At 41.6% G+C, this 27,244-nt stretch overlaps 1 protein-coding gene across 1 annotated transcript in view; it reads right to left on the bottom strand.

The window, feature by feature from the left end:
* Window positions 1-14,222, bottom strand: part of CDC73 (cell division cycle 73) — a 92,705-nt gene extending 78,483 nt beyond the window's left edge. Inside the window, exons 1-6 of the mRNA XM_082612983.1 lie at window positions 13,927-14,222; window positions 11,135-11,240; window positions 7,918-7,987; window positions 6,055-6,117; window positions 5,919-5,971; window positions 2,698-2,786 (exon numbers count right to left, since the gene is read on the bottom strand). Of these exons, the coding sequence (XP_082469109.1) occupies window positions 2,698-2,786; window positions 5,919-5,971; window positions 6,055-6,117; window positions 7,918-7,987; window positions 11,135-11,240; window positions 13,927-14,057 (512 nt within the window). The 5' untranslated portion in view covers window positions 14,058-14,222. The remainder of the gene's footprint in view (window positions 1-2,697; window positions 2,787-5,918; window positions 5,972-6,054; window positions 6,118-7,917; window positions 7,988-11,134; window positions 11,241-13,926) is intronic.
* Between the last annotated feature and the right edge of the window lie 13,022 nt (window positions 14,223-27,244).

Raw genomic sequence — 27,244 nt, 5'->3', positions numbered from 1 at the left:
TGCTCAATATGCATCAGTATTCGACTCATTTTACATAATACTACACAACTTTCCCTTAAAATCTAAAGCATACCAGCATACCTTGAGCCAAATTCAAATACTTTTCTAAACTATAATCAAACGTGCACTGGACATTCAATCATTGGACTTTTACTTCCAGCCAAGATGAAGTAAGTCCTGAAACAACCAGTCAAAGTACTTGAAACAATAGTTTACACAATAGCATGATATCAAGCAATGAAAGACAGTGATCTCTGACAAATGAAAACTAAATAAGTCAGTCCTATGAAAGCTGCAGTTTATGGCCTTGAAAGTTTCCAACATGGCAGAGGGAGGAGAACCCAGGCAAAACAGTGTATTTCCTGATCTGAGAAAATGGTGCTGGGATTCCAGCAAGAACAAGGCGTATGGAAACTCACAGGCCAGGGTACCTGAGAAGAGAGAGCTGCACAGAAGGTCCCCCTCGAGCGTTCCAGCAGAATACTGATTAGCACATTAACAAGTGGAAACTAAAGCTAGGAACAGAACCACCAAGAGTATTAGAGGGAACAGTGTCCAGCACTCACTCAGGATGAATAATAATACCTGTTGCCACCAGCCAGACTGAACACCTCATATTCCTGGGGCATTAGGTAGAGTACTCAGAATGGTCTTGACTTTGCATTGGTGGGGAATAACTACTCTAAATTAACATAGTTCAAATAACGAACCTTAAAATCAAGACTCAAAAGGAAAAAACTGTTTCCAAGTGATTTAACTGTGTCCCAAAACAAAACTAAAGAAAATTTAGAAGAATACAAAAACATCTAGCACTCAACAACATAAAATACAAAATGTCTGGTATCCAAAGATTATAAGGCAAATAAAGGAACAGGAAAATACAAGCCAAAATGAGGAGAAATCTAAACCAAAAACACTATAAACTGACACAGACGTAGGACTAGGAAAGACATTAAAATAATTAATGCAACTATTCCATATGCTTAACAAGTAAAGACATGGACTGCATATTTAACCACCTTGTAGAGATAAAAAAAATACAATGTTGGAGCCTATAAATGTAATGTGAATATAATTACAGAAGAAAATATTAGTGAACTATAGAAATTATCCAAAATGAACAGAAAAAAGAATCCAAAAAAAGAAAAGAACCCAAGTGAGCTGTTGGACAGCTTCCAGAAGAATACGAGTAATTAGGCCAGAAAGAGGGAAAAAGAAAAAAAAATTTTAAGAAACAATACCAAAATTTTTCTAAATTCAATGAAAATTATGAACCCAAAAATCCCCTCAAAAAGCTCAATGGACCTCAAGCACAAGAAAGATGAAGAACACTCCTCCAGGTCAGGTGATAATTACATAGCTCAAAACCTGCAATACAGAAAATTTTTAAAGTAGTCAGAGAAAAAAGGGCACATTTAAAGAAACAAAAATAAGGATGACAGATTTCTAATCAGAAACAACGCCATCAAGAAGGCAGCAGTACAACATCCTTAAAGTACTTTAAAAAGATGTAGCTTGGGGCTTCCCTGGTGGCGCAGTGGTTGAGAGTCCGCCTGCCGATGCAGGCGACACGGGTTCGTGCCCCGGTCCGGGAAGATCCCACATGCCGCGGAGCGGCTGGGCCCGTGAGCCATGGCCGCTGAGCCTGCGCGTCCGGAGCCTGTGCTCCGCAACGGGAGAGGCCACAGCAGTGAGAGGCCTGCGTACCGCAAAAAAAAAAAAAAAAATGTAGATTGGAATTCCATATCCAGTGAAAATTAAAAAAAAAAAATAGGGGAAATAAACGTTTTCAGAAATAAAAATTAAGTTGAAAGAATCACTAGCAAATCTGCACAAAAAAGAAATGTTAAAGAAGTCTTTTGGGGGCTGGGGTGAGAAGTCTTTCAGGCAGAAGGAAAAAATATGGGTACACAGGTCTACAACAGGAAAGAAGCGGCATGGGAAGGGTATATAAATTTTTTTTCTTATTCAAATCTCTTTAAAAGATAGTTGTTTAAACAAGAATAAGAACGATGCATATTGGTGTTTATAACACATGTATGAGTAAAATGTACGACAACAGTATCACAAAGGCAAAGAGGAGAGAACTGGGAGTGCCTTCTAGCTAAGGTCCCGTGCTTACTCACAAGTGATGGAACACTGAAGGTGGACTGTGACCCTAGCAACCCCTCAAATAGGACAACAGCAGAAACTAATCAGCCAACAAAAAAGACAGAAAGGAATTACAGCATGTATTCATTTAATCCAAAATTAAATGAATTTCCTTCTTGGGAGACAAAATTTTAGTACCCCCAAAAGGAAAAAGAACAAAGAGACAAACAGAAAACAACAGCAAATTAAAACTAGAATTAAGCATATCAATAATCATGTTAAATGTAAATATTTAACACACGGTACTTTACAGAAAAAGTTTGCTAATCACTGCTATAAACCAACAAAATATTTCATGATAAAGGAGTGGCTTGGATTATAGAGTAATTTTTAAAAAGGAAAGATCAATATGGTAACAGAATCAAGAAGCTTCCAGAAAGCATAAGTAGCACAATGGCTTCCAATCCTCCCATCAAAAACCATGCTCAAGCATCTTCTGAACTGCAGGCAATGAAGAACACATGTAGACAGCATATTAATATCCTTTTTTTCCATATATACTTACATATACCTAGACTGCTCAGTTTCTACTAAAGAAACTCTTACCTGATCTGTTCAGTCTGTACAATCCCTTCTTTGTGACCCTCCAAACGAGCAGCCAATCTCTCTTTATCAAGGCGTACACACTCTTCATCCTGAAAATAATCACTCAGTGAATATTTTAAATTTTTTTTTAACTTGTAGAACAACAACAGAAAAAACCACTGCACATAACTTTTCCTTACCCAAGTTCCCAGACATCACTGGCCTTTGGTCAATTTTAAAATATTTTTAGTTACATAAAGACAACAATAATAAATATCTGTTGGATCATGTAAGATTAAAACTGACTAAAAGCTTACAAATAAACTTTAGTAAGTTTTTTCTATGATTAAATGTTCTTCCCATAACATATCATAGCTACTTTTATTCAGAAAGATAACATACAACAAATAAATTCCTTCTCTTCAGGGAAGTTTATAACTAAATTTTACGAGAAGGCTTTGCCACAGTCAAAAATTTCATTTTGGGTCTAGATTTTTTTCATCTGTTGCCCCAGGTCCTGAATCTATCAGCACAGAACAAAACACCAGACGTGAAACTTTAATGGTTTTCAAAGTATGTGCCTCAGAACATCAGGGGCTTCCTACAAAGTGCCCAGGAGCCACTTCTTATCTGAATTCAACTTTGGTAGCTCGACTTTTACCTCATTTAGATATTAGAATCTCAGGTAAAAGTCAGTCTGAAAAGTGTTCGGTTACTTAAAAACAAAACTTACTAATTCTGATCTAGTTCAATGCCCACAATCAACAAACAAGAAAACTGAGAACCAGAGTCAGTGTCTATGGCTAACAAATATGAAATTGTATAATAACCATCAGTACATTCAAGAGGTCCAGAGAGATGTGCTCCAATTGTGTTCTAACCGTGTAAAACTCGAAACAGGCCTACTGCTGAGATGAATGCAAAGATGAATATTTTAACAAGCACATTAAATTCTTTCCATTTGTAGGAATGATTTAATACATATTACTCAAGTTCCTTTGGAAACTGATTTTTTTTTTTTTTGGGCCACGCCGTGTGCCTTGTGGGGATCTTAGTTCCCCAACCAGGGATCGAACACGGGCCCTCAGCAGTGAAAGCAGGGAGTCCTAACCACTGGACTACCAAGGAAGTCTCAGGAGACTGATCTTAGAGACAACGGCAGCCTAGGTTTTAACCAGATCCTAAGGTTTCTCTCTGCTAGCATAGTGCCCAGCAGGTCCTCAATATAGATCTGCTGAACTGAAAACTGTTTATGTAATATATCAATAGCTATTTATGTAATTCATTTTAACCCTACAAATGCTCTGGAAAGCATTTTATGATGCTATTTCTTGCTGGTTTCTAAAGTTACCAGATCCTAGCAATTTTGCATTTCTGATATGTTCAATTTTTTTTCAAATAATTAAATCATGAAGTTTGCGTTTTTCCAACTAAATGGTATCTCTAAATTCACTTTTTTAAAAAAATTTATTTATTTATTTTTGGCTGCGTTGGGTCTTCGTTGATGTGTGGGCTTTCTCTAGTTGCAGCGAGTGGGGGCTACTCTTCGTCGCGGTGTGCGGGCTTCTCATTGCGGTGGCTTCTCTTGTTGCGGAGCACAGGCTCTAGGTGCGTGGGCTTCAGTAGTTGTGGGGCGCAGGCTCTAGAGTGCAGGCTCAGTAGTTGTGGCGCACGGGCTTAGTTGCTCCGCGGCATGTGGGATCTTCCCGGACCAGGGCTTGAAGCCGTGTCCCCTGCATTGGCAGGCGGATTCTTAACCACTGCACCACCAGGGAAGTCCTATATTCACTCAGTTTGTACAAAGTGGGTTATAACTTCCTTACACACAAAGAGAGTTGGGGAAAATTTCAGTTTTACTGCCACAAAATTTGTACCCAGCATGGTGGACTAGGTAGGAGCCACACCGCCTGGGCTCTAATCCCAGTTTTGTGCACCTCAGCAAGTCACTTGTCTCTGAGCCTGTTTGCTCACAGATGACATGCACAGTGCTGACCACTTCAGGAGGTGGTGGTGAGGATTACATGAGTTAATGATATACATAAAGTACATACAGTATCACCTAGCACAGAATAACAACAAGCTAATTATCGCTATCTTCTGAAAAACATCGCGTCCCTGTCCCAGAGTATCCTTAAGTAAAATTATGTAATCTTAGCATCAAATTTTGTCAGTGATTCTACTGCATGTACTTACCAACCAACCCTGTCCCTTTAAGTTACCTCTCTTATCCTTAATTGTGGATGCTTTGCTGTTCATGAAGCAGGCGAAAGGTACAACCATTTGATTTTTACGTAAGTGTGAAATGACAAAACTTCAGTTTCTAGTGATGTTAACAGTGCTGGTGAGTACAGGTGTTATTCCTCTTCTGGTCACTGATACATAGCCAGTGCAGTCACTGCTCAGATTTTAAGTGTGCCTCTAAGACACGATCCTCCATGTTCAGAGGGTTTATATGCAACTGATCGGGGGCTTGTTACAAACCTAAATAAACAGTATTGTACTCATACAATTTGAACTCCTAAAGTTTAATTGTCTTACGCAGTATACGAGCTGGTCAACAAATTTTCTTTTCAACGTTAACTGCATTGCTTACAGGGTTCTATTTAACATGAACTACCCTTGTTTACCAACACTAATATTCCACTTGCTGGCTATAACATGCTACCAGAAAAACATATAACCTGGTATGTCAATATTGGAAGAAGTAACTGGAATAAGGACTTCATGTTCACAGCTCTTCAGAGTGGAGTAAACTCCTACACCACCTTATCCCAGAGGTAGGCACACCACAACGCAAAGGCCAAACCTGGCTGGCCATCTGTTTCATAAAGTTTTACTGGAATACAGCCTCGCCTATTCATTTATGCATTGCCTATGCCTGCTTTCACACTACAGTGGCAGAGTGAAGGAGCTGGACAAAGACTACAAGGCCCAAAAAGCCTGAAGTAGCTACTATCTGGCCCTTTATACAAAAAGTCTTCTGACCACTCATCTAGGCCAACACTTTCATCATAAGGATATAAAGACAAAGAAAATAAAGTGATTTGTCCATCACACAGCTTGTATGAGAGATCTTACATGATAGCTCAAGCTACTTATTAATCAACTGTTCATTCTAATATTACCACTTTTCCAGGAAAAAAGAACATTCTTAGGACTACTATGAGCAAAGAATTCTTACTACTACATGATTCCAATCTCCACAGAAAAACCGAATCACTTTTCAAATAAAGTTCCATTACCTCAATTCGCGGTTTTTTTGCTTCTGCCAAAACTTCATCTGCAGCTCGTTTGACTGTAAGGAAAAAAGAAGTAAATAAATGGATAGTTTGGGGACTGGTGTTTGAACGTTCAATATAAACAAGCAACAAGACATACCTTGAGTAGATCTCTGCAGACCTATTTCTAGAGGGGCACTTCTGTCTATACTGGCCGATGTTGCTGAAGATTTAAAAAGATTTCTGTGAGAAGATAAATATTTGAAGACATGTATTGGATATAATTACAAGTGAATGCTCAAGATTTGTTATATTTCTTACTTTATATACGGTTATTTCCCTTAAAAAATGTTTTAAAGCAGGCTTGTAAAAGCATTTTATTATAAAAGATTAATCTGTATTAGAAAGTCTGTAAGAGGACAAACTATTTTTGACCATTTAACTTACAAACTGAGATAACCTGACTGAAATCAACTTCAAAGAATATACTCCAGTATCACAACACATGTTCGTAAAAGTGTATGTAAACATAAATAAAAACATAAACGTATATATATAAGGGAACGTTAGAGCACAGCTCTGAATGGGGTGGTGAGAAGTGAGTCACGTGACAATGCAGGAAACAAAATGTAACACAGAGGGAACAGCAAGTGCAAAGACTCTAAGGTTAGAAAAGCTAAAGAACCAGGAAGACTGGACTTCTGTGGGCAGAGGAAGACTGGGAGAGGATGAGGGCACAGAGACAGGCAGAAGCACAGTCGCGAAGCTCAGGAAAGGAGCATGAGCTGTATTCTAAGTGTGATGGGAAGCCACAGGATGGCCTTGAGCAGGTGGGTGACACAATCAAGTTCAGATGCTTTTTCAAAAATAGGTCCCTCTGAGTGGTGAGCAGAGGCTACACCGTAGGAAACAGTGGAGCGAGGACCTTCGGGAGGGCTATGAAATGGTCTAAAGAGGAAGGTGGAGCGGGGTGGGCGTACGATGGTAAGAAGCTGTCATACTTTCAAAGGTAAAGAAAGGACTTGCTGATGGAATGGACGTGAGCTGTGAGAGAAGAGAAATCAAAGATTTCTCCAGGGTTGGTGGCCTGAGCAACTGTATGAATGGGGTACCATTTACTGAGACGGGAACACCGGGAGAACAGACTTGCTGCTTCCGTTCTGTCGGTGGGGAGAAGGGAAGGAACTCTATTTCGGCACTCTATGTTGGATATGCTACACTTCAGACGCCTGTTAAATATCCAAGGGAAGATGCTGACAGGGAATTTCTAAACGTGAAGCTCAGGAACACATCAGTGTTGGAGATGAGGAAGCAAGAAAAAAAAGTGAGGTGGACAATGAGTAGAAAGAGAACCTCAAGAGTCTGGTGCCCCGAACGCCAAGTCAAGAAAGGCTTTCCAAAAGGGAGTAAGCAGTCAACAGTATCAAAGGCTGAGAGGTCAAGTTAGCTGTGAAGCGGAGAGACCAAAGGATCTGCCAGTCCTTAGGTCAGTGCTGAGCTCATAAGGGTGATTTGAGTGAGATGGTGAGGAAGAAAGTTAGACTGGAGTAGATTCAAGAGGGAATTAGAGGTAAAGAGGAGGCAGTGACGCCACACAACCCTTGTAAAGAATTTTGTAATGAAAAAGAGAAGACAAATGGACCAGTAGAGAGTAGGAAGGTGGGGGACAGGGGGTCTCAGAGAACTTTTTTAATGAGGGAGACCACTGTGTATGTTTTAAAGGGAATGGTGCAGAAGAAAGAGAACTGACGATGCAAGACAGAAGCAGCAATGTGCAAAGGCAGAGTCTCTGAGAGTGCGAAAGGAGATGAAACCCACATGCAGGGAAGGGGTGACTGGCCCAAAGAGCCAAGTGCATCCACTATAACAGGAAGGAGAAGACAGCATGTGGACACAGCTGCAGGTAGGGGAAGTTTTTAGTGGGAATCCACAATCTCTTCCCACTAATTCTTATTTCACAGGGAGAAAAAAAAAAAAGCAACAATGTCTATTTAAGAGTGAGAGCAATTAAAAAATTACTCACACGCTTCACCATTGAGATATCCAAGTAGATCTTTTCGGTCAGGTCTTCTGACCACCGGAATATTTTCAGTCTAAAGTCAAAATTTTAAAATAGATATCAAATCAATAACAATTATAAGAAACTTGGTAAAGATCAACATCCTGTAACGTCTGAATTTTATTCCAACATATCTTGATAACATATATTTAGAATCATGTTTTTTAGAAAATAATTAGGCTGAAAGAACCTAATAAAATCTTGACAATTTTTAAGCATACTAATTTTTGGTAACTTTATCCTCAAAATTCCAGTAAGATATACAAAAGATAAGCATTAGAAATGAAACAATAACCCGATCCTCTTTGAAATACCGATTACAGTCTTTTTTGTCCCTTGGCTTATTCTAAGTATTTATTTTTTAATTTTACTCATGATGTTTTGTTTTTTGGGACAAATATCTTTTTAGTCCCATTGCTTGCTCATTTTATTCAAAGTTTCCAAAGTGCTTTCTTTTCTCACACCCAAACCAGACCTCCTCCAGACATGGTAACTGAACTGTTTCAAATAAACTAAATGAGCCACTAAAACTATATTTTCATAATTAACAATAAGTACATGTTCCAAGAACATATACTGAGGAAAAGACAGGCTTTTCAATAAATGGTCCTGGGAAAACTGGACAACTACATGCAAAAGAATCAAACTGGACCACTTTCTTATACCATATACAAAAATAAACTCAAATGGATTAAAGACTTAAATGTAAGAATTAAGAAACAACAAAACTCTTAGGAAAAAACATAGGCAGTGTGTTCTTTGACATGGTCTTATCAATATTTTTTTGGATTCATCTCCTCAGGCAAGGGCAACAAAATAAAAAAATGGACTACATCAAACTAAAAAGCTTTTGCACCATGAAGGAAACCATCAACAAAATGAAAAGGCAACCTTCTGAATGGGAGAAGATACTTGCAAACAATATATCCAATAAGGGATTAACACCCAAAATATATAAAGAATTCACACGACTCAATGTCAAAAAAGCAAACAATCCAATTATGAAATAACTAAGTCATGGGAATGTAATGTACAGCACAAGGAATATACTCGATAATACTGCAAAAACTGTAAGATGAGAGATGGTTACTAGACTTATTGTGGTGATTAATTCACAATGTACATAAATGTTGAATCACTATGTTGTACACCTGAAAATATTTTATTACTGTATATCGACTACATTTTAACTAAAAAAAAGAAAATGATTAAAAAAATAGGTATGTGTTGCTTAGGCACAGGGAAAAAATCAGGAGACTATACAGAAAAATGTTAACGACAGTTGTTTACCTTCTACATTACATATTTCTTTTCTTATCCTTGAGTGTGTATAAATTTTTTAAGCAGGGGAAAAAATTGAAAAATTAAATCTGGAAAATGTATCTATTGTGCTACATGAGTAGTTTTCTTTTAATCTCCTATATTAGCAATTTGTAAAGAGGTAAGCAAAACAAATAAAACTGTATACTTTAGGCACCAAGTCATCCTTGGGCCATGTCATTACCACAATTTTCACTATCTTTTTTTTTTTTTTTTTTTTTGCGGTACGTGGGCCTCTCACTGTTGTGGCCTCTCCCGTTGCGAAGCACAGGCTCCGGACACGCAGGCTCAGCAGCCATGGCTCATGGGCCCAGCCGCTCCGCGGCATGTGGGATCTTCCCGGACCGGGGCACGAACCCGTGTCCCCTGCATTGGCAGGCGGACTCTCAACCACTGCGCCACCAGGGAAGCCCTTCACTACCATTTTTATAATGTAAACTAAGGACAACAGAGTACGGGAAAAACATGTGGTTACGGGATTATACAGTTATAAACCCTTTGTTACTTTATATAAGCAACAATGAACAAGAACCCTTAATCCCTGGCTAATTATCTTATGTTGAGTACTGACTATACTTCACTGCAGCAAACATTCTGCACATGCTCCTCAATGATAGAGATAAACTATATTTAATCACTTGAAATTAATCTGTTTTTCAAAAGTTAGGTTAAAATTTAATTTCTGCTGATGAGTATAAACAAGAGCCCACCGATTTTTTTGTGCTTGTTTTTAAAAACTAGTCTACATGGGAATATCATAAATAGTTAAAATATCTGAATTGATTTTCTTTAAATTACTGTGTCTAAGTATTATAACATACTTCATCATTTGGTCACTAATGAATTATATATACGTTATCACCAACAAAAAAAGTATGAGTCTATTCACACTAAATCAGGGGCTATGAGTAGGAAAAACTCATTTCAGAAATGGTCTGCTCACAAGAAAGAGCAAATAATACAAAGGAGTCAGGAGAAAACAAAATTTGTAGAACCCTAGACTTTTAGAATTCTGCCCTTTCAATCTGTCAAATATTTAAGAAATATAATAGTTAAATCTTACGTGACCAAAGGTCCTAAGGCCCACAGTTAACAATTACAGAATCAGTTATGTACTACGGCCATTCCCCAGAGACGTAATCTAAACCTAAACCAAGTGTCTGGATTATCTTTATTACCCCAAAATGAATGGACTTATCCAACAAAACGTTCTAATTAGTGCCTGATTCAGTTTTTAAAGATCTAATATGAGCTAACATAGCTTTATAAAGCGAGATGCTGATATTTTATCCCACTATTTCCAAAGTCTTAAATAGTTTCACCCTACATATTACTTTTTCAATACATACTTGACACTAAATATATATTTCTTGTTCAGAAAAGTAGTGTTCATACACTCAGATACAGAAAGCAGGCATCTTTCAAGCATCTGAAAACAAATGAATTTATCAATTAAGTATGAAAAAAGTTTATAAAATTGATTAAAAATTCATTTTAAAAAGATGTCTACTAAACTTGGTTCTTTTTGATGCAAAAAAAATTTTTTTTCCTTGCAATTAAACTAGATTTCTGAATATCAAGGTCCTTCCACAGGCTCATAAATTTTTTAAAACATCCCTACAAACAGCTTTGAAACTTCTGTTGTTATAAACATTACCCACGTCTTACATGTAAAAAAATCACAGATTTAAAAAATATGCATAAATCACAGTGATCTATCTAATTTTGACCCTTCAGGAGACTTTCATAGAGATACAAACAAACTTTTCATTCTTCTGATCTAAAACCCATGACGGAAGTTATCCACACCAAAGGATACCAACTATCAAATCAAAAGAGTTTTTAAATGAATTCTACTTACAGCTGCACGTCGGACATAAACAGGGTGAGATAGGTGCACATTATTAAGTAGAAATAAGATAGAATCCAATGTGTAGTATTCTCTGGGTTGGCCTTCCTTCCCAGTCCTGAAATGATTAAGACAAGATTTTTACTCACAATTCTAATACAGCTCCTTTGGCTTAATCATGTGTATTAATTTATCTACACTCACTTTGCTATCCAACGACGGATTTAACATAGCTAACAAAGATACACGTGGAGTATGAAATTTAGTAAGTGGAACTGTCATTTGGGCAAAAGGAACACAAAAGTAGATAGTGACAAAAAGCAAGAAGTAAGGAAAGCACACCATATTCATACTTTATTACTACAGACTTTTTAGAATTTGGCCCAATTAGGTTCTGGGCTTTGTCAATAGAGAGAGAAAAACCTAATCAGTTAGAGAGGATCCATAAGAAAAGACAAACTGATGAAAAGAAGCACAACTACGACTGGTGCTAAACTTCCAAGAAATGTATCCTGCCTCCTAAGTAAGATACTGCTGAACAACGTTCTTAAACACAACAATTAATTTCAGACATCTGAGTCTTATGACATCCCTCAAATTAAACCAATGATGTAAAACCAAAACTAATTCTACCTGTAACAAAACAATGTCGTCTAGGGGTGCAAGCTCCATCACTGCAAGCACATACTATTACTTGCTCAACAAAAGTTAGTGTCCAATCCCACCCTCCCTATTACATTCTCTCCATCTTAGAAATATCCACGTTATTTAAATTCATCTGAATACCGCCCAATACAAACAGCCCCAAACCGACTTTTCTAGCCTCTGTTTCCACTTTTCCTCTAAATCAATATATTTCAAACCACACACCACTTATCAATCGTTGTCCTGTGAAGTATAATACATGAGTCACAACCTGGTATTTCTTTATGATATATAAAAACAAAAAATAGATTGCACTGCATTCAATAAGAGCAAATTGTTTAATGTTATGTACATGTGTGTTTTTTGTTTGTTTGTTTGTTTGTTTGTTTCGGTACGCGGGCCTCTCACTATTGTGGCCTCTCCCGTTGCTGAGCACAGGCTCCGGACGCGCAGGCTCAGCGGCCATGGCTCACGGGCCCAGCCGCTCCAGCCGCTCCGCGACATGTGGGATCTTCCCGGCCCCGGGCATGAACCCGTGTCCCCTGTATCGGCAGGCGGACTCTCAACCACTGCGCCACCAGGGAAGCCCTACATGTGTGTATTTACATGTGCACAGAGAATAACAGTAAATGAAAATGTTTGTATTGGTGTGATACACTGCTGTGAAAGTTTGAAATCTACTATTCTAAGCACTCCTTTCTCACGACTTGCTTCACTGAATGGCTGTCCAAACATTTCCTTTCCAGCTCTCATGCCTTTAACCACACAGTTCCCTCATCCTGGAACACCAAACCCACCATTTCACCCTCAGAATTCCTATCCATTCCTTAAAGCTTATTCATTTGTTCATTCACTTATTCAAGAAAAATCTGTAGCATGTCTACATGCCAAACACACGTCCATGAAACCTTCCCTAAGACCCCCAGGTAGAAGTGACTGCTCTTTTAAGAGCGGGAATGAGATTCTTAGCAAGTTATGTCTTATCTCCTCTACTCTCACCGAGGTAACCTCCTCGGAGGCACCGACCCAGCTCCTCACAATTTTTCCTAGTTCTCAGATTGAACAGCCTCGAGTACTCAACCATTTTTTAAAGAAAAACCAATCAGTTAAAAACCCAATCAGCCCCTAGCTCTTACGGGCGGGGCAAAGGGCTCCTAACCTCTTCTAGTTTGGCACTGCCCAAATCAAGTTCTTTTCCCCAAACAAACTCTTAAAAGTTGTTTTTAAAACTCAATCAAATGCAATTCTGTCTGGACAAATTCCGTCTGGAAGAGAAAAAACACAGAAAACTCAGCATGATTTCTCCATCAACATTTCACAAAGCTAATTAAATCGTAAGCCCTCGAGGCCAAAAGATAAAAAATAAAAAAATAAAAACCAACCAACTAAACCTCCCGTAGCTTTTCATCAACTCTTCCTAAAGCCCACTGCTCCCACTCAATCGAACAAAATGAGTATGGAAGTTCTGGCCCAGGGTTCTAGCTATCCAACTGAAACACCACGGAGAGAGATATCACTCAAAAGGCCCCCAACGATGATCAGACATCTCTCTCTCTCTTTCTTTTTTTTCCCGTAATACATATGTATATATCTATTCTTTTTCAGAGTCTTTTCCCATTTACTTTTCCCATTACTCCATTTCAGCAGTAACTTCCTCCCTGAGGAAACTCCTGCCTTCACCCAACAGATTCTGACTACTCTTTCCCGTCCTAACTTCAGAGCTGGTTCCCTTCTCTCTGCTTGAGGGAATCGGGAAAGGAGAAGGAATAGATCAGGAGCTGCAAGGGGCCAGCAGAGATAGTTACAGAGCAGCCGCGTAGAGAAAGGAACAACTAAAGAACAAAAAAGAGACTTCTGGGCACCCGGCGGTGCGCTCCTTTCTGCACCTATGCACGCAGCCAGCACTCGGCACACACGGGCAGAAACAAACCGCCACGGCACCCTCCCCCGACGCTCAGAGGATGCACCGCTGCAGACAGCTCTCCTCCAGCTCCCTCCTCACCTACAAGTGCAACTTCTGCTCCTGGGAAAACTTTTTCCCCGGAGCACCGGTTCTCCTCCATCCCCAAAGGGAACGGGGGGAGGGGTTCGGAAAGAGGGGGCCCGGGGGCGCCCAACTCTGCCCCGCCGCCCCCCGGCCCCGGCCGCGCCGGACTCACCCCCAAACCACGTAGTTGGTCTTCACATTCTTGGGCCAGGAGAACTCGCCGAAGATCACTTCGTCCCCTTTCACCACAATCTCCTTCTTCTGAATGTTGTACTGTCGCAGGACGCTGAGCACGTCCGCCATCTTCGCCCCCCTCGCTGCCGCCCGCCTCGGGCTCCGCCGCCGCCGCCGCGCCCGCCGCCCTCTTCGCCTGTCGCCTCAGCCCCCGCCTCGGCCGCCGCCGCCGCCGCCGCGAGCCAACTGCAGCCGCACTGGCAGCGGTCCGCGCCTACGACAGCAGCTGAGGAACGAGCCACCCAGGCCGCCGAGGACCCCGCGCTAGCAGGCAAGGCCCCGCCGCGGGCTGCCCGCGGAGAACGCCTGATCTCGCGTCGCCAGGGCCCCCCGCGCCGCCGCGGCCCCCCGCGCCGCCGCCCGCCGCCAGGGGGCGCCGCGCCCGCCCGGGAAACGCCCCTCCCAGACTCCCACTCGGCGCGGGGCCGAACCCCGTCCAGAAACTCGGAGCGCGGGGACGCCGTGCCCACGTACGGCGCACGTACAGGGAGCATTGCCCGGCGCACGCGCGCGGGGCACGTAACTCATCCTCGCCCCCCCTCCCCGCGCGGCGCGTACGCGGCCGGCGACAGGTGCGCGCGCACCTGCGCGGAGGGTCTGAAACCTCCATCCGTAGAACGCGCACTGGGTGCTCCACGACCCACCTGGAGTGTGGCCAGTGGCTCTCGGGTCTCTCCTTTAGCCAGGATGGAGTTTGGCGAGAGATTTGCAGAACCGGGATTACCTTCCCAACTAGATCGGACCCGCCTAGCAAGTGGCCTCTAGGTCTTAGTGATTAAGTCCCCTTTGAAGGGACGGGTTTGGGGGGGCGGGTTGCTTTGGGGGTTGTTTTTTATTACGTGTTTTTGGTGGACTCGCATAGTGGAAAAGACCGCGTCCAGTGGAGATCAATCCCGGGCACTGGTGCTTGTTAGCTGCCTTTTTTTTTTTTTTTTTTTTTTTTTTTTGCGGTACGCGGGCCTCTCACTGCTGTGGCTTCTCCCGTTGCGGAGCACAGGCTCCGGACGCGCAGGCTCGGCTGCCATAGCTCACGGGCCCAGCCGCTCCGCGGCATGTGGGATCCTCCCGGACCGGGGCACGAACCCGTGTCTCCTGCGTCGGCAGGCGGACTCTCAACCACTGCGCCACCAGGGAAGCCCGTTAGCTGCCTTTTGACCTTGGTCAAGTTACGCACCTTCTCACAGCATCAATTGGTTAATGGAGAAAATGGAATTAGTATAAGAAGGTGAAAGCACCTAGCAAATCATCTAAATATCATAAATGTTGGATCAATTCCTTGGGTGGTGACTTTTTCCATCCTGTCCCCTTCTCCCCGCCAACCCCAAAGGGCTATATTTAAATGGCTCTGTTCCAAGATGCTGATAGGAAAGTTAGAGAACACGAACTCAATTTATTGATAGAAGTTCAATATACTGTGGCCTGTTTACCTTAATTGAAACATATCCCATAGGCCATTTTTTAAAATTTCTCTTACTATAAGCAGAAAGGAAAAGAAGGCAACTTTGTGATTGACATAACCAAATTCTGTTACCTGCTTTGAAAAGACTCAATTCTCGTTATCTGCCCTGCAGAGACATACATAGAAGAATGTGGTTCATTTTTTTTCTTTTTTTTTTTTTTTTTGCGGTACGCGGGCCTCTCACTGTTGTGGCCTCCCCCGTTGCGGAGCACAGGCTCCGGACGCGCAGGCTGAGCGGCCATGGCTCACGGGCCCAGCCGCTCCGCGGCATGTGGGATCTTCCCAGACCGGGGCACGAACCCGTGTGCCCTGCATCGGCAGGCGGACTCTCACCCACTGTGCCACCAGGGAAGCCCGTGGTTCATTTTTCTATACACTCTCTAGCCATTTTGCAACTGAATTTGAGAAATTTTGGCTATTCTGCAAATGTTCCCGTTACTATCGTATTTTCCTAAACTTCACCCCAAACACTCAGGTTAAAAAGAACGTTTTTTATTTATCCCTAGCTCTATCTACTCTATTTATACTTGTATCAGAGCACCCAGTACTACTTGACTGCCTCCCCTACAAAACTAAATGACAATAGACCTGTGTCATCCTATCAGAGTGTCTTGCACATTATTTGCCACGTTGTTGGCCCCTTAAAAAAATGTTAAATCAATAAATGTATACATGAGTTCAAGGAAGTCAAAGTTTTATGATAGATAAAGAGAGTCAACTTCAGTCCCCTCAGAAGATACTTAATTTTATTTCATAAACAAACAACGATTATCTTAGTCCATTCAGGCTGCTATAAGAGAATACTATAGACTAGATGGCTTATAAACAAATTTATTTCTGATAGTTCTGAAGGCTAGGAAGTCCAAGAACAAGACGCCTGCAGACTCAGTGTCTGGTGAGAGCCTGCTTCCTGGTTCATAGACCTTGGTCTTCACCTGGTAGAAAGAAGAAGCGAGCTCTCTGGAGTCTTTTTTTATATATATAAGCTCCTAGTTACCCCCCCAAAGGCCTCACTCTTGGTACCATCACCCTGGAGTTAGAATTCCAACATATGAATTGGTGGACGGGCGCGGGGACACAAACATTCAGTTTTATAGCAGTGGCCAAACAGTCTCTCTTTGGGGATAAATCATGTTTTGTTGAGGGTAATGATTCTACTTTTTTCTTTTCCATTATAGTTTATTACAAGATGTTGAATATAGTTTCCTGTACTATGCAGTAGGACCTTGTTGTTTATTTTATATATAGTAGTTTGTATCTGCTAATCCCAAACTCCTAATTTATCCCTCCCCCCTCCCCCTTTGGGAACCATAAGTTTGTTTTCTATGTCTGTGAGTCTGTTTCTGTATTGTAAATAAGTTCATCTGTATCATATTTTAGATTCCACATGTAAGTGGTATCATATACTATGTCTTTGACTTCCTTCATTTGCTACAAATGGCATTATTATTTCATTATTTTTTATGGCTGAGTAGTATTCCATTGTATATATCAATATATATACCACACCTTCTTTAGCCATTCATTTAGGTTGCTTCCATGTCTTGGCTATTGTAAATAGTGCTGCTATGAATATTGAGTTGCATGTATCTTTTCAAATGAGAGTTTTCTCCCGATATATGCCCAGGAGTGGGATTACAGGATCATATGGTAGCTCTATTTTTAGTTTTTTAAGGAACCTCCAAACGGTTCTCCATAGTGGCTGCTCCAATTTATATTCCCACCAGCAGTGTAGGAGGGTTCCCTTTCCTCCACACCTTGAGAGCAATGATTCTTAAACTCAGTGTAGTGAGATATGTCATTAGTTATCTGTTACTTGTAACAGTTAAAGGACTGAAAGTTGTAGATCATTTTGTTTTTAAATCTCTTACAATTACCCCACTAATGTTAATTCAATAATGTTGGTATCAAAATACAATAAAGGCAAGTAGTAGAGCTGAAAAATTAGAATATTAATTAGAAAAAAATGGAAAATTAGTCTTGTTTCTTGGTCTCAGTTAAAAGCTGCCCACTTCTGTAGTCATCTGCTTCTAAAGAATTCCTAACAATCCTCAGTTTGAAGTCTTCTGATAGAATAAATGCCCAGCAATCAGGAGAAAGTGGAACTTGCTTTTAGCTGCAAACCATGGATCCAAGATCGTCACCTTGGAGTTTTACCACTATGTCCATTGTTAACAGCGCCTGATAAGGATCTGTCCATCAATGCCCAAGGGCAGTTTTAGTCTGATGCCTTTTCCAGATGACCAATCTCCAGGTTTTAGACCAAGAAGGGTCTGTTTAGTTAGGTATTTTGGAAATGCAGCTTGAAACTGCTAGTGATAATTCTGGAGGCATCATAAATTTCTTATAGTACTTATTAACGTTACTTTGTAATGGATAGAATCTAGGATTGGAAGTAAACTTTTCAAACGCAAGGGATGGCGGGAGATGGAGAATGGGGTTGGGGCATAGTTGTTAAATCTTGAGGAGATGCTCTGGGTTCCAGAGGGAGTGATCTTATTGCCATCATGGCCAATGGCAATACAAAAGGCAATGAACGTTCAGCTTTCTGAGAGCTTTGCTAATTTTAGTTTTAGGATTCGATTAATTTTCTTTAGTTTTCCTAAAGTTTGTAGAAGATAGGAAACGGAATTATAGCTCCCCAGCAAGGAAAAACCTCTGCCCATCCTGAAAATAAACAAACAACAACCTGAACATGTTCATAACTTACTGCTAGAAGAATTTGTGTAAAATCTGTTTGGCAGTGTTTAAAGGGGCCTCGAGGCTTTGGCTTCTGTCCATTTCCTACCTTTACAGTCATGCCCAGATTATGTCCTTGGCTGAACGGATGCACATTGGAAGCATCCTCAGTGATACCCTTACAATTACCCCAAGAATGTTGGTTCCATATTGTTGTCAATTTATCTCTGCTACTGTGTTTAATATCATGAAGCATTCTGGTTGAAGTTCACTTTTATTATTGCTTTGTCCTTAGATGATAGCAAAGCATCTGAAGATTTTTAATTTGTTGTCCATTTTATAAAGGTTACTGTAGAGGTCGGGGATTCTCTTTGTTTTCAAAGCATTCCAAGGTCATGGACTTATCCAATATATATGTACATACAGATGTAATGTTTACACATATACACACATATATATGTGTGCATGTCTATGTATAAATACGTATGTTTATCTATACATATGCATATATACATACCCTTACCTTTTGTCAGTAGGTTAGGTAAGAGAAATTTGGCATTCAAACTGATTTGATTCTGGAAGCACCTTATATTTTAAGGATAAATTTGAGCAATTTTTAATTTTTCTTTTTATGCATGAATCATCAACAAACAAAATTAAATCAGAGAGAACTCCAAGAGTTCTTAGAGGTGTGTGTGTATTATGGATAGTTTTCTAACGGAGGTAATTTCTATTGGGATTCCTTTTGGTAAAGAACGGAGGGTGCCTGGGCTTGGTATTATAGTAATGGATAGTGGTGTTTAAGGAAAACAGTATTTTATAGGAGTTTAGGCAGCTAGCTGAGAAGTGTGGAGTATTTTTTGTCAATAAAAGAGTCTGCATGGCTTGGGGAATAATCAACTGAAGTTTTCACATGTTTTACTATTATTTGTTACAGCTCTTATACAAGATGGATGACCTTTGGCTGCTGGATCTAATGAAAGACTGAAATAAGTAATAAACCTCTGAAGAGTCAGGATGCCTGACTAATAGAAGTTCAGACTTTTCATGAACAAAAACACAAACAAGAAAATTTCCGCATGAGGGTTTCTTCCTTTGTTGTTCTAAAGCAACTCTGTAATAGTAATCTTGTTCTTGTCAAAAGCAGCCTAAGTGGCTGGTGTAATTCCAAATTGTCCCTGGCATGATTGTGCCAGTTAGAAAGTTAAGCATGTAAGTTAACATTATGGTGTGAAAACATGAGGGAAGCAGGTTTGGGGCAAGGAAGTGGCAGTTTTCAATTTTGAGGAACATATGAGAACTGCAATGTTCCCCAAAGATGTGCTTGTGCAACCCCACATCTCTGGAAGTTGGTCAAAGGCTCAGCATCACGAAACACAGGTTGGACAAACCTCTTGCTTCCAAGCAGATGGAATTAAAGGAATCAGGGACATAAAGACAAGACTAAGGAGGAAGTCTTTGTATAATTTTTAAACGGAGACTCGAGGCAAAGTTGGTTCAGAGGCAGTGGTCTGAGGAGACCTTCTGTGCTCATCAGCCCCAGGATCAGCTCAGGATAGACTTAGGAAGTCTCTGCCTGTCCTATTCCCATAGATTTTCCTCTAATAGACAACTAAACAAGCAGACAGACCTCAGGGGGGAAAAAAATGTTAGGAGGCTAGAAAAAGATTTCACTAAGGAACAGTTCAAATCTGATCAGATAACAGAAAGATCCCTTGAGACTTTATTCCGAGGAAAAGAAAAGAAAACCCAACGTGAAGGATTTCAACAAAATGTTGAAGCTCAACTAAACATCATTTTACCTCCCCACTCCAGGCATGATGGCCTTAGCCAGGAGAAGATGCAAGAGATTTCAGCTGTCCAGACTAGGAAGTTGCAGGTCCCATCTGCAGCTGTGAGGATCTGAACTCAGTCTTGGTGGAAACTTCACTTCTGTCAATGACCTTCAAACAGCAGCCACCAGGAGCACACTGTGGGGAGAGGCAGTCCACCGAGGGCCCTGGGTGTCCCTGCCTGTTCCTACTGAGGGTGCCAGACTGCAAGGCTTTTCCATCTCCTGATTCTAAACAGTTGCTGTATGAAGTTGTAGAGGCAACTAAATGTCAAGGTAACCTCAGTCCCCAGGCAAGGGGGATTGGTTTAATGGCATCTTGCTGTAACCTTTGCTATTGCTCAAAAAATGCTGGGCCCTTAGCCCCAGGTTCTTTTACCATAAAGGAACCCACTGAATATACTGGTGTCATCTGGCCCTCCACACCTCCGTGTTAAAATTGGGGCGTAGGAAACCAGTGCAAATATGCTGACACTCTAGCTACTGTTTTGTTTTGTTTTGTTTTTGCGGTATTTGGGCCTTTCACTGTTGCGGCCTTCCCCGTTGCGGAGCACAGGCTCCGGACGCGCAGGCTCAGCGGCCATGGCTCACGGGCCCAGCCGCTCCGCGGCATGTGGGATCTTCCCAGACCGGGGCACGAACCCGCGTCCCCTGCATCGGCAGGTGGACTCTCAACCACTGCGCCACCAGGGAAGCCCTAGCCACTATTTTCAGTAATGAAGTCTTTCATCTCTGATCCAGGAATCTCATGTCTTTTGTCCTCATCTATGAAACTGATACAAATTAACTTGTCAGCTTTCAAGTGTAATAAAATCTCAGACCCTTCCCAGTTCTTGACCAGGAGTTGGCAAAATTTTCTGTGAAGCGTCGAATAATAAATATTTTAGCGCTTGTGGGACATATATGGTCTCTGTTACATATTCTTCTGCGTTTGTTTGTTTGATTTGAAACAATCCTTCAATTTACAAAAATCACTTGTAGGGCTTCCCTGGTGGCGCAGTGAAATTATTTATATTTAACAGGAGACTATCATGGCCTCGCTGTTGGTATGGATGCAGATCCTGGATTTCAAAGACAGCTTTTCTCTCTGTCTGTGAGTGGACAGCGGGCTAGACTGACCTCTTTCACTACCATTGCCTTGACAGTGCCCACCTCAGGTGCCCTCTTAGATTTACACAAATCTGACAAACAGGTGAACAGGTCTTTGTTCTGCACTTGGCCCTCATATCATAGTGGAAAGTTGGTGATACTGGAATTGGAGAGACTTGGGATCAAACTGCAATTCTGTCACCAGTAAGTGTAGCGTTGGTCATGTTACTTGCTCTTCCTTTTTTCATTACTCGTTAGAGATAAAAATATTCCATTGTGGGCTCTGGTTTCAGAGTACTTGGATTAAAAGCCCAATCTATCAGCTGTATAACTCTAGACAAGTTACTTCAACTTTTGGTGCTTTGGGTTCTTTATATGTAAAATGAAAGGTAAGAACATACCTGCTTCATAAGGTGGCTGAGAACAGTAAATGAAAAAATATGTAAAGTACAGATGATCCTTGAACAACACAGGTTTGAACTGCATACGTCCACTTATGTATGGATTTTTTTTTTCAGTAGTAAATACTACAGGGCTTCCCTGGTGGCGCAGTGGTTAAGAATCCGCCTGCCAATGCAGGGGACACGGGTTCGAGCCCAGGTCCGGGAAGATCCCGCATGCCGCGGAGCAACTAAGTTCCCCGTGCCACAACTACTGAAGCCCGTGTGCCTAGAGCCCGTGCTCCACAAGAGAAGACACTGCAATGAGAAGCCTTCACACCGCAACGAAGAGTAGCCCCCTCTCACCGCAACTAGAGAAAGCCCGCATGCAGCAATGAAGACCCAACGCAGACAAAATAAATAAATAATAATAAATAAATTTATTTTTTAAAAAAATAGTAAATATTACAGTACTACACAATCTGAAGTTGGTTGGGTTCCCGGAGGCAGAACCTTGGATACAGAGGAATCAAGTTTACGGAGAGCCAACTATGAATTACACGCGCGGATTTCTGATTGTGAAGCACCCCTAACCCCAGCATTGTTCAAGGGTCAACTGGAGTTCCCAAGTAAGCTGTTGTTTGCCGAATGAGTTTCTATATGTGAATCACTCAAATGCAGTGTCTGACACATCAGTAAATGTGAGTTATTTTTCGCTCTTCAAAGTGCTGTTTGCTAACCTCCTTAGCACCCTGGAGAGTGTCAGGTACATTGATCTCTGTTCCTCAGTGGAGGGTTGGAAGGAAGACAACGGTAGCCTTCTACAGGCTCCAGGTCTCTTCCTTCTAGCTCGACCTGCAGCACTGCTGGGGAATTCTCTGTTCGCCTTCACCTTCCCCTTTACCTTCTTTCTTCTTCCTTTCACCTCAGTTGTCCAGATCACCTGGTCCTGCTCCATCCACAACTTCATAGTCAGACTCTTTGTCAGTCACTTCTAATCTGATTTCTGCTACTACCACGACCATTCTTGAGAATTTGTCCCTTGAAAGGTAACAATATCTTTCCTCTTGCAAATCAAAGAATCTGTATAAGTTCTCACTCCTTCACTCATGTCCTTTTTTGCTACTATTGACTCTGCCCTCTCTTCAGAAAACTTTTCCCCTTCATAATTCTGCCTACATTGTCTTGTGTGGATTCCCAAAAAGGATAAAAGATACAATTCAAGAAAAAAGCAAAGGGTTACAAAAGCCTCTCTGTGTTCTTTGCCTCTTGTTTGCAGAAAAGCTGAAGTCTCCCAGGCTTCCCAAGGTCACAAAGGAGCAGTCTCTGAGCAGTTAATGTCCTAATGATTAGGACAATAGAGTCATAGATTCGGTGTCTGATGCACATTCTGAGTGGTTTAACAAGTACTGTAACTGCCACCAGAGGACATGACATAAGCTGCTCCAACTTGAGCAGTACTGAATCTATGACTAGCACAATTCCAAGAACTGGCCTCAAGAGCATGGGATTAAAATTATTGCTTATAATAATCTGTATCTTTGTGGGCATCAAAATAATTGTAGCTTTCTCTGCCCATATATGTAAGCTGGCAACTTAAATTGTCAGCAAAGAGATGCTACAGACCAATGTTGACATCTTCCACTTGAGAAAATGGTGCCCTATGTCAGCATGAAGAAGTTACAGAAGATGGACCTTTGCCCCTAACCCTATAAAAATGGAATGATGTTTGACAGTGGGGAATTGAAAGCAGCTATTCTGCCCCTTTCCTGTTTGCCCATTTCTGTTCCCCTCTAACCTTCAAAGAACCTAATTATAAGAATGAGATCACTAGGCAATTTAACCTAACTCCTGACTTATGCTCTCCTGAAGCACGCCATGCTTTGCCTAACCTGTCAATTCTCTTCCTGGATAAAAAGAAGTAAGAATGAAGAATTAAATAATGAAAGAATGATTAGCTCTCTCCCCACAAAGGCCTCCTAAGGAATCCTGCAGGCAGATCATGCGGGCAAGATAACGTCTGAAAAGAGAGTCAGCCAGTCTGCATGCAGAGGAGAATGATGCAGTACCCAACCTCCTGCCTTGATGATTTACTGAGATTCTTTCCCCCATTTTTCCCTTTAAAAACTATCATGACTGAGCAGAATCTTCGGAGTCGGTTTCTGGACACGAGTCCACCTTCTCCCCAGATTGCTGGCTTTTCTAATTAAAGCACCTTTCCTTTCTAGTGACACTTGCCTCTCGGATTATTGACTTTTGAGCAGCGAGCAGCTGAACCTGAGTTCAGTAGCAATACAAGTTCAGCCTCCTCTTAAGGAAAGAAATAGGACAGGGCAAAGCAATAGTGACCTCTATGGAGATAGAGAGAAAAGACAACATTTCAGAATGCAAAGGTTAAGAAACATCTATCACAAAAGGCTGTTCAACACCAGATGGCAATCAGAGGTATTAATCTGTCTAGTGCAAGGTTTATAGACTACCCAAGATCTTTTTTTTTTGAGTTGAGGTATGGCTGATTTACAATATTATGAAAGTTTCAGGTGTACAATGTAGTGATTCACAATTTTTAATGTTATACTCCATTTATAGTTACTATAAAATATTGGTTATATTCCCTGTGCTGTACAACATATCCTTACAGCTTATCTATTTATACATGGTAGTTTGTACCTCTTATCCTCAACCCCTATCTTGCCCCTCCCTGCTTCCCTCTCCCCATTGGTAACCACAACTTTGGTCCTCTATATCTGTGAGGCCACCCAAGGTTTTTTTTTTTTTTTTGCGGTACGCAGGCCTCTCACTGTTGTGGCCTCTCCCGTTGCGGAGCACAGGCTCCGGACGTGCAGGCTCAGCAGCCATGGCTCACGGGCCCAGCCGCTCCGCGGCATGTGGGATCTTCCCGGACCGGGGCACGAACCCATGTTCCCTGAATCGGCAGGCGGACTCTCAACCATTGCGCCACCAGGGAAGCCCCCATCCAAGATTTTAGAAAACAATTTGCTCACACTTCAAAAGAAAATATTTTTGTTCTTGTCATTCCCAGTCTATTGACCCAGAGACTTAAGAACACACATATTAGGGATTTCGAAATGATATAGAAGTTAATAAGCGCTTGACAAAAAATAAAAGCTAAATAAATATCTTCATTAGAGTCCACTAGATGCTAATTCTTCAGCAAATTGAAGTGGTAGAAGTACCACATTCTTTAACAGAAGTTTCCCTAATCCATGATACAAGTTTCATTTCCTTCATAAGTATGTCCAGGGCATACTTGGTTAAGGAATTCCAAGTCTTCCATATATCTATAAAATACTCCCTATCTGGTTTTCTTTCCCCTGTTCTCTGGGCTCAGAGCATTTAAATATCTTTCAGTTTGACACTTAAAAGTTCTGAATAAATCTTGACATAATTCTTTCCCATCTCACTATGCTGGTGGATTTTCTAATCTACCTATCCAAGGTATTTTCTTATTCATTTCATTCTTGAATTAGGAACCTGAACTATATGCCTTCTGAGTATAAGAACTTAAATAACATTTGACATCCCCATTCATTATGGCTTATCCCTGGGTTCTTCCAAAAAGATCACATAGGTCCTTGTGGTATCAAAATATAGAGAGAGAGATTTGGCTTTTGTCCCCGGTTTGGTTCCTGGCACAGAGCTCCTAAAACTCTTGGAATTTCCTGAGTGATTGAAGGGTTTTGGTTATTCATAACAAGTCCCTTCCCCTCATAACTGAGTATATGTTAATGAAGTTATTCTTTTTTTTTTTTTTTGCGGTACGCGGGCCTCTCACCGTTGCGGCCTCTCCCGTTGCGGAGCCCAGGCTCCGGACGCGCAGGCTCAGCAGCCATGGCTCATGGGCCCAGCCGCTCCGCGGCATGTGGGATCTTCCCGGACCGGGGCACGAACCCGCGTCCCCTGCATCGGCAGGTGGACTCTCAACCACTGCGCCACCAGGGAAGCCCAATGAAGTTATTCTTGATGTCCCAAATCTGGTTTCAAGGGAGGGGCTCGCTGGGCTTAAAAGTTGGATTTTCAGTGTCCCCTGCTCCTCCCCCCAAACACACATCTCAGTGGAAGGGACAAGTTTGAGTGCCACCAAGTCAGTGATCCAATCAGCCACGCCCATGCAATGGAACTTTGATACCAACTCTGGAATGACAAGATTTCGGGGAGCTTCCGGGCTGGTAAACAGGTTGATTTGCTGGGAGGGTGGTGCTCCTGGCAAGAGTGCTGGACTTCTGCACCCAACCTTCCCCCAGCCGCTCCCCAGGCATCGCTTCTATTGACCTGTTCCTGGTTTGTATCCTTCAGAATAAAACTGTTTTTTGTAAGTACAGTGCTTTCCTGCATTTCGTTCGTTTGTTTAGCCAATTATTGAACTTGAGGTGAGGTCGTAGGAACACCCAGATTTGTAGCTGGCCAGGCAGAAGTGTGGGCAGCCTGGACACCCCCTTTGTGGCTGGTGTCTGAAGTGGAAGCAGTCTTGTAGGACTGAGCCCTTGACGTTTGAGGTCTGTGCCACGTCCGCGTAATTAGTGCCAGAATTAAATTGAAATGTAGAACACCCAGTTGATGTCAGAGCATTGGAAAACTGGGTGTTGTGTGAAAAAGCAGAGAGTCCTTATCAAGCTTTCCTGTGAAATGATAATGTGTTGTATTTTTTGTACTTGTTGAATGAGAAACTCTAATGCCCAAAAGCTTACAATGAATCTCAGTCATGGTTTTAAACTAATGTGGTTTTAATTTAGAGTTGCAGTCTATTTGGGAGAAAAACACAAGGGGGAGACATTGTTCAGGCTAAGACAATATGCATGGGCACACATAAGTTTGTTTTTACCTTTTCAAATGGGAGTACTTAACATTGATGTCAAAGTAAAAATATGACACATCTTTGTGAACCATGAACTATACACCGTTTACAACTTTACAGCGTTCAAAAATTTGTTGAAAAGATAGAGTGTTATCTCCTATGGGGCAGGAACCTTGTCTGTATCGTGCATCCAGAACAGAGGCTGACCGAATAAAGGATGAAGTAATACAGGAAAACAAATTCAGAAAATGACTATAATGTGAAATTCACAGGATTTTAACAAAATACACAAGACTTCAGTGAAATATCAGGCTTTCTCTAGGCTGTGTTAGGTGTGGTAGGTTGAAAAATGGTCCTTCCCCCCAAAATGTGGAGGTCAAATCCCTGCAATCTGTGAATGTTACCTTATTTGGAAAACTGAGTCTGCAGATGTCATTTAGTGAAGGACCTAGAGATGAAATAAATCATCCTGGATTTTTCAGCTGGGCCCTAAATCTAATCACAAGTGTCCTTATCAGAGAAGGAGACATGAAGAAGGAGGCAGAGACTGAAGTGATGTGGCCACAGCCAAGGAACACCTGGAGCACCAGAAGGTGGAAGAGGAAGGACATGAATTCGCCTTTATAGTTGCCTCTAGAAGGAACACAGTGCTGCCAGATTTGGGACTTTTAGCCTCCAGAACTGTGAGAGAATAGATTTCTGTCCTTTAAGTCTGTGGGAATTTGCCACAACAGCCCTAAGACAACTAATACAATAGCTGATCCCTGAGGGCTCACAATCACGCTCTATTTAAAGTTTCTCCGGAGGAAGCATTTTCCAAGGTTCCTAGATGTCTAAGGTCCACAGGTTGGACCCACTCTAGAGGACCTCCCTGAAGGCCCTTTCAAGTAGAAGATCTCATCATTTACTGATCTGAGCGACTTACAACGCTAGGAAGCGGAAAACCCTGCTCTTGATGTCAAACACAATGTGTGAGCTTTAACTAACAATTTAAAGAATAAA

The sequence above is a fragment of the Mesoplodon mirus genome, assembly GCF_964341445.2.
Source record: "Mesoplodon mirus genome assembly, chromosome: 3".
In the NCBI taxonomy this organism is placed as follows: Eukaryota; Metazoa; Chordata; class Mammalia; order Artiodactyla; family Ziphiidae; genus Mesoplodon; species Mesoplodon mirus.
The sequence above is the reverse complement of the archived record's forward strand: the minus strand, read 5'-3'. Positions and strand labels throughout refer to the sequence as shown.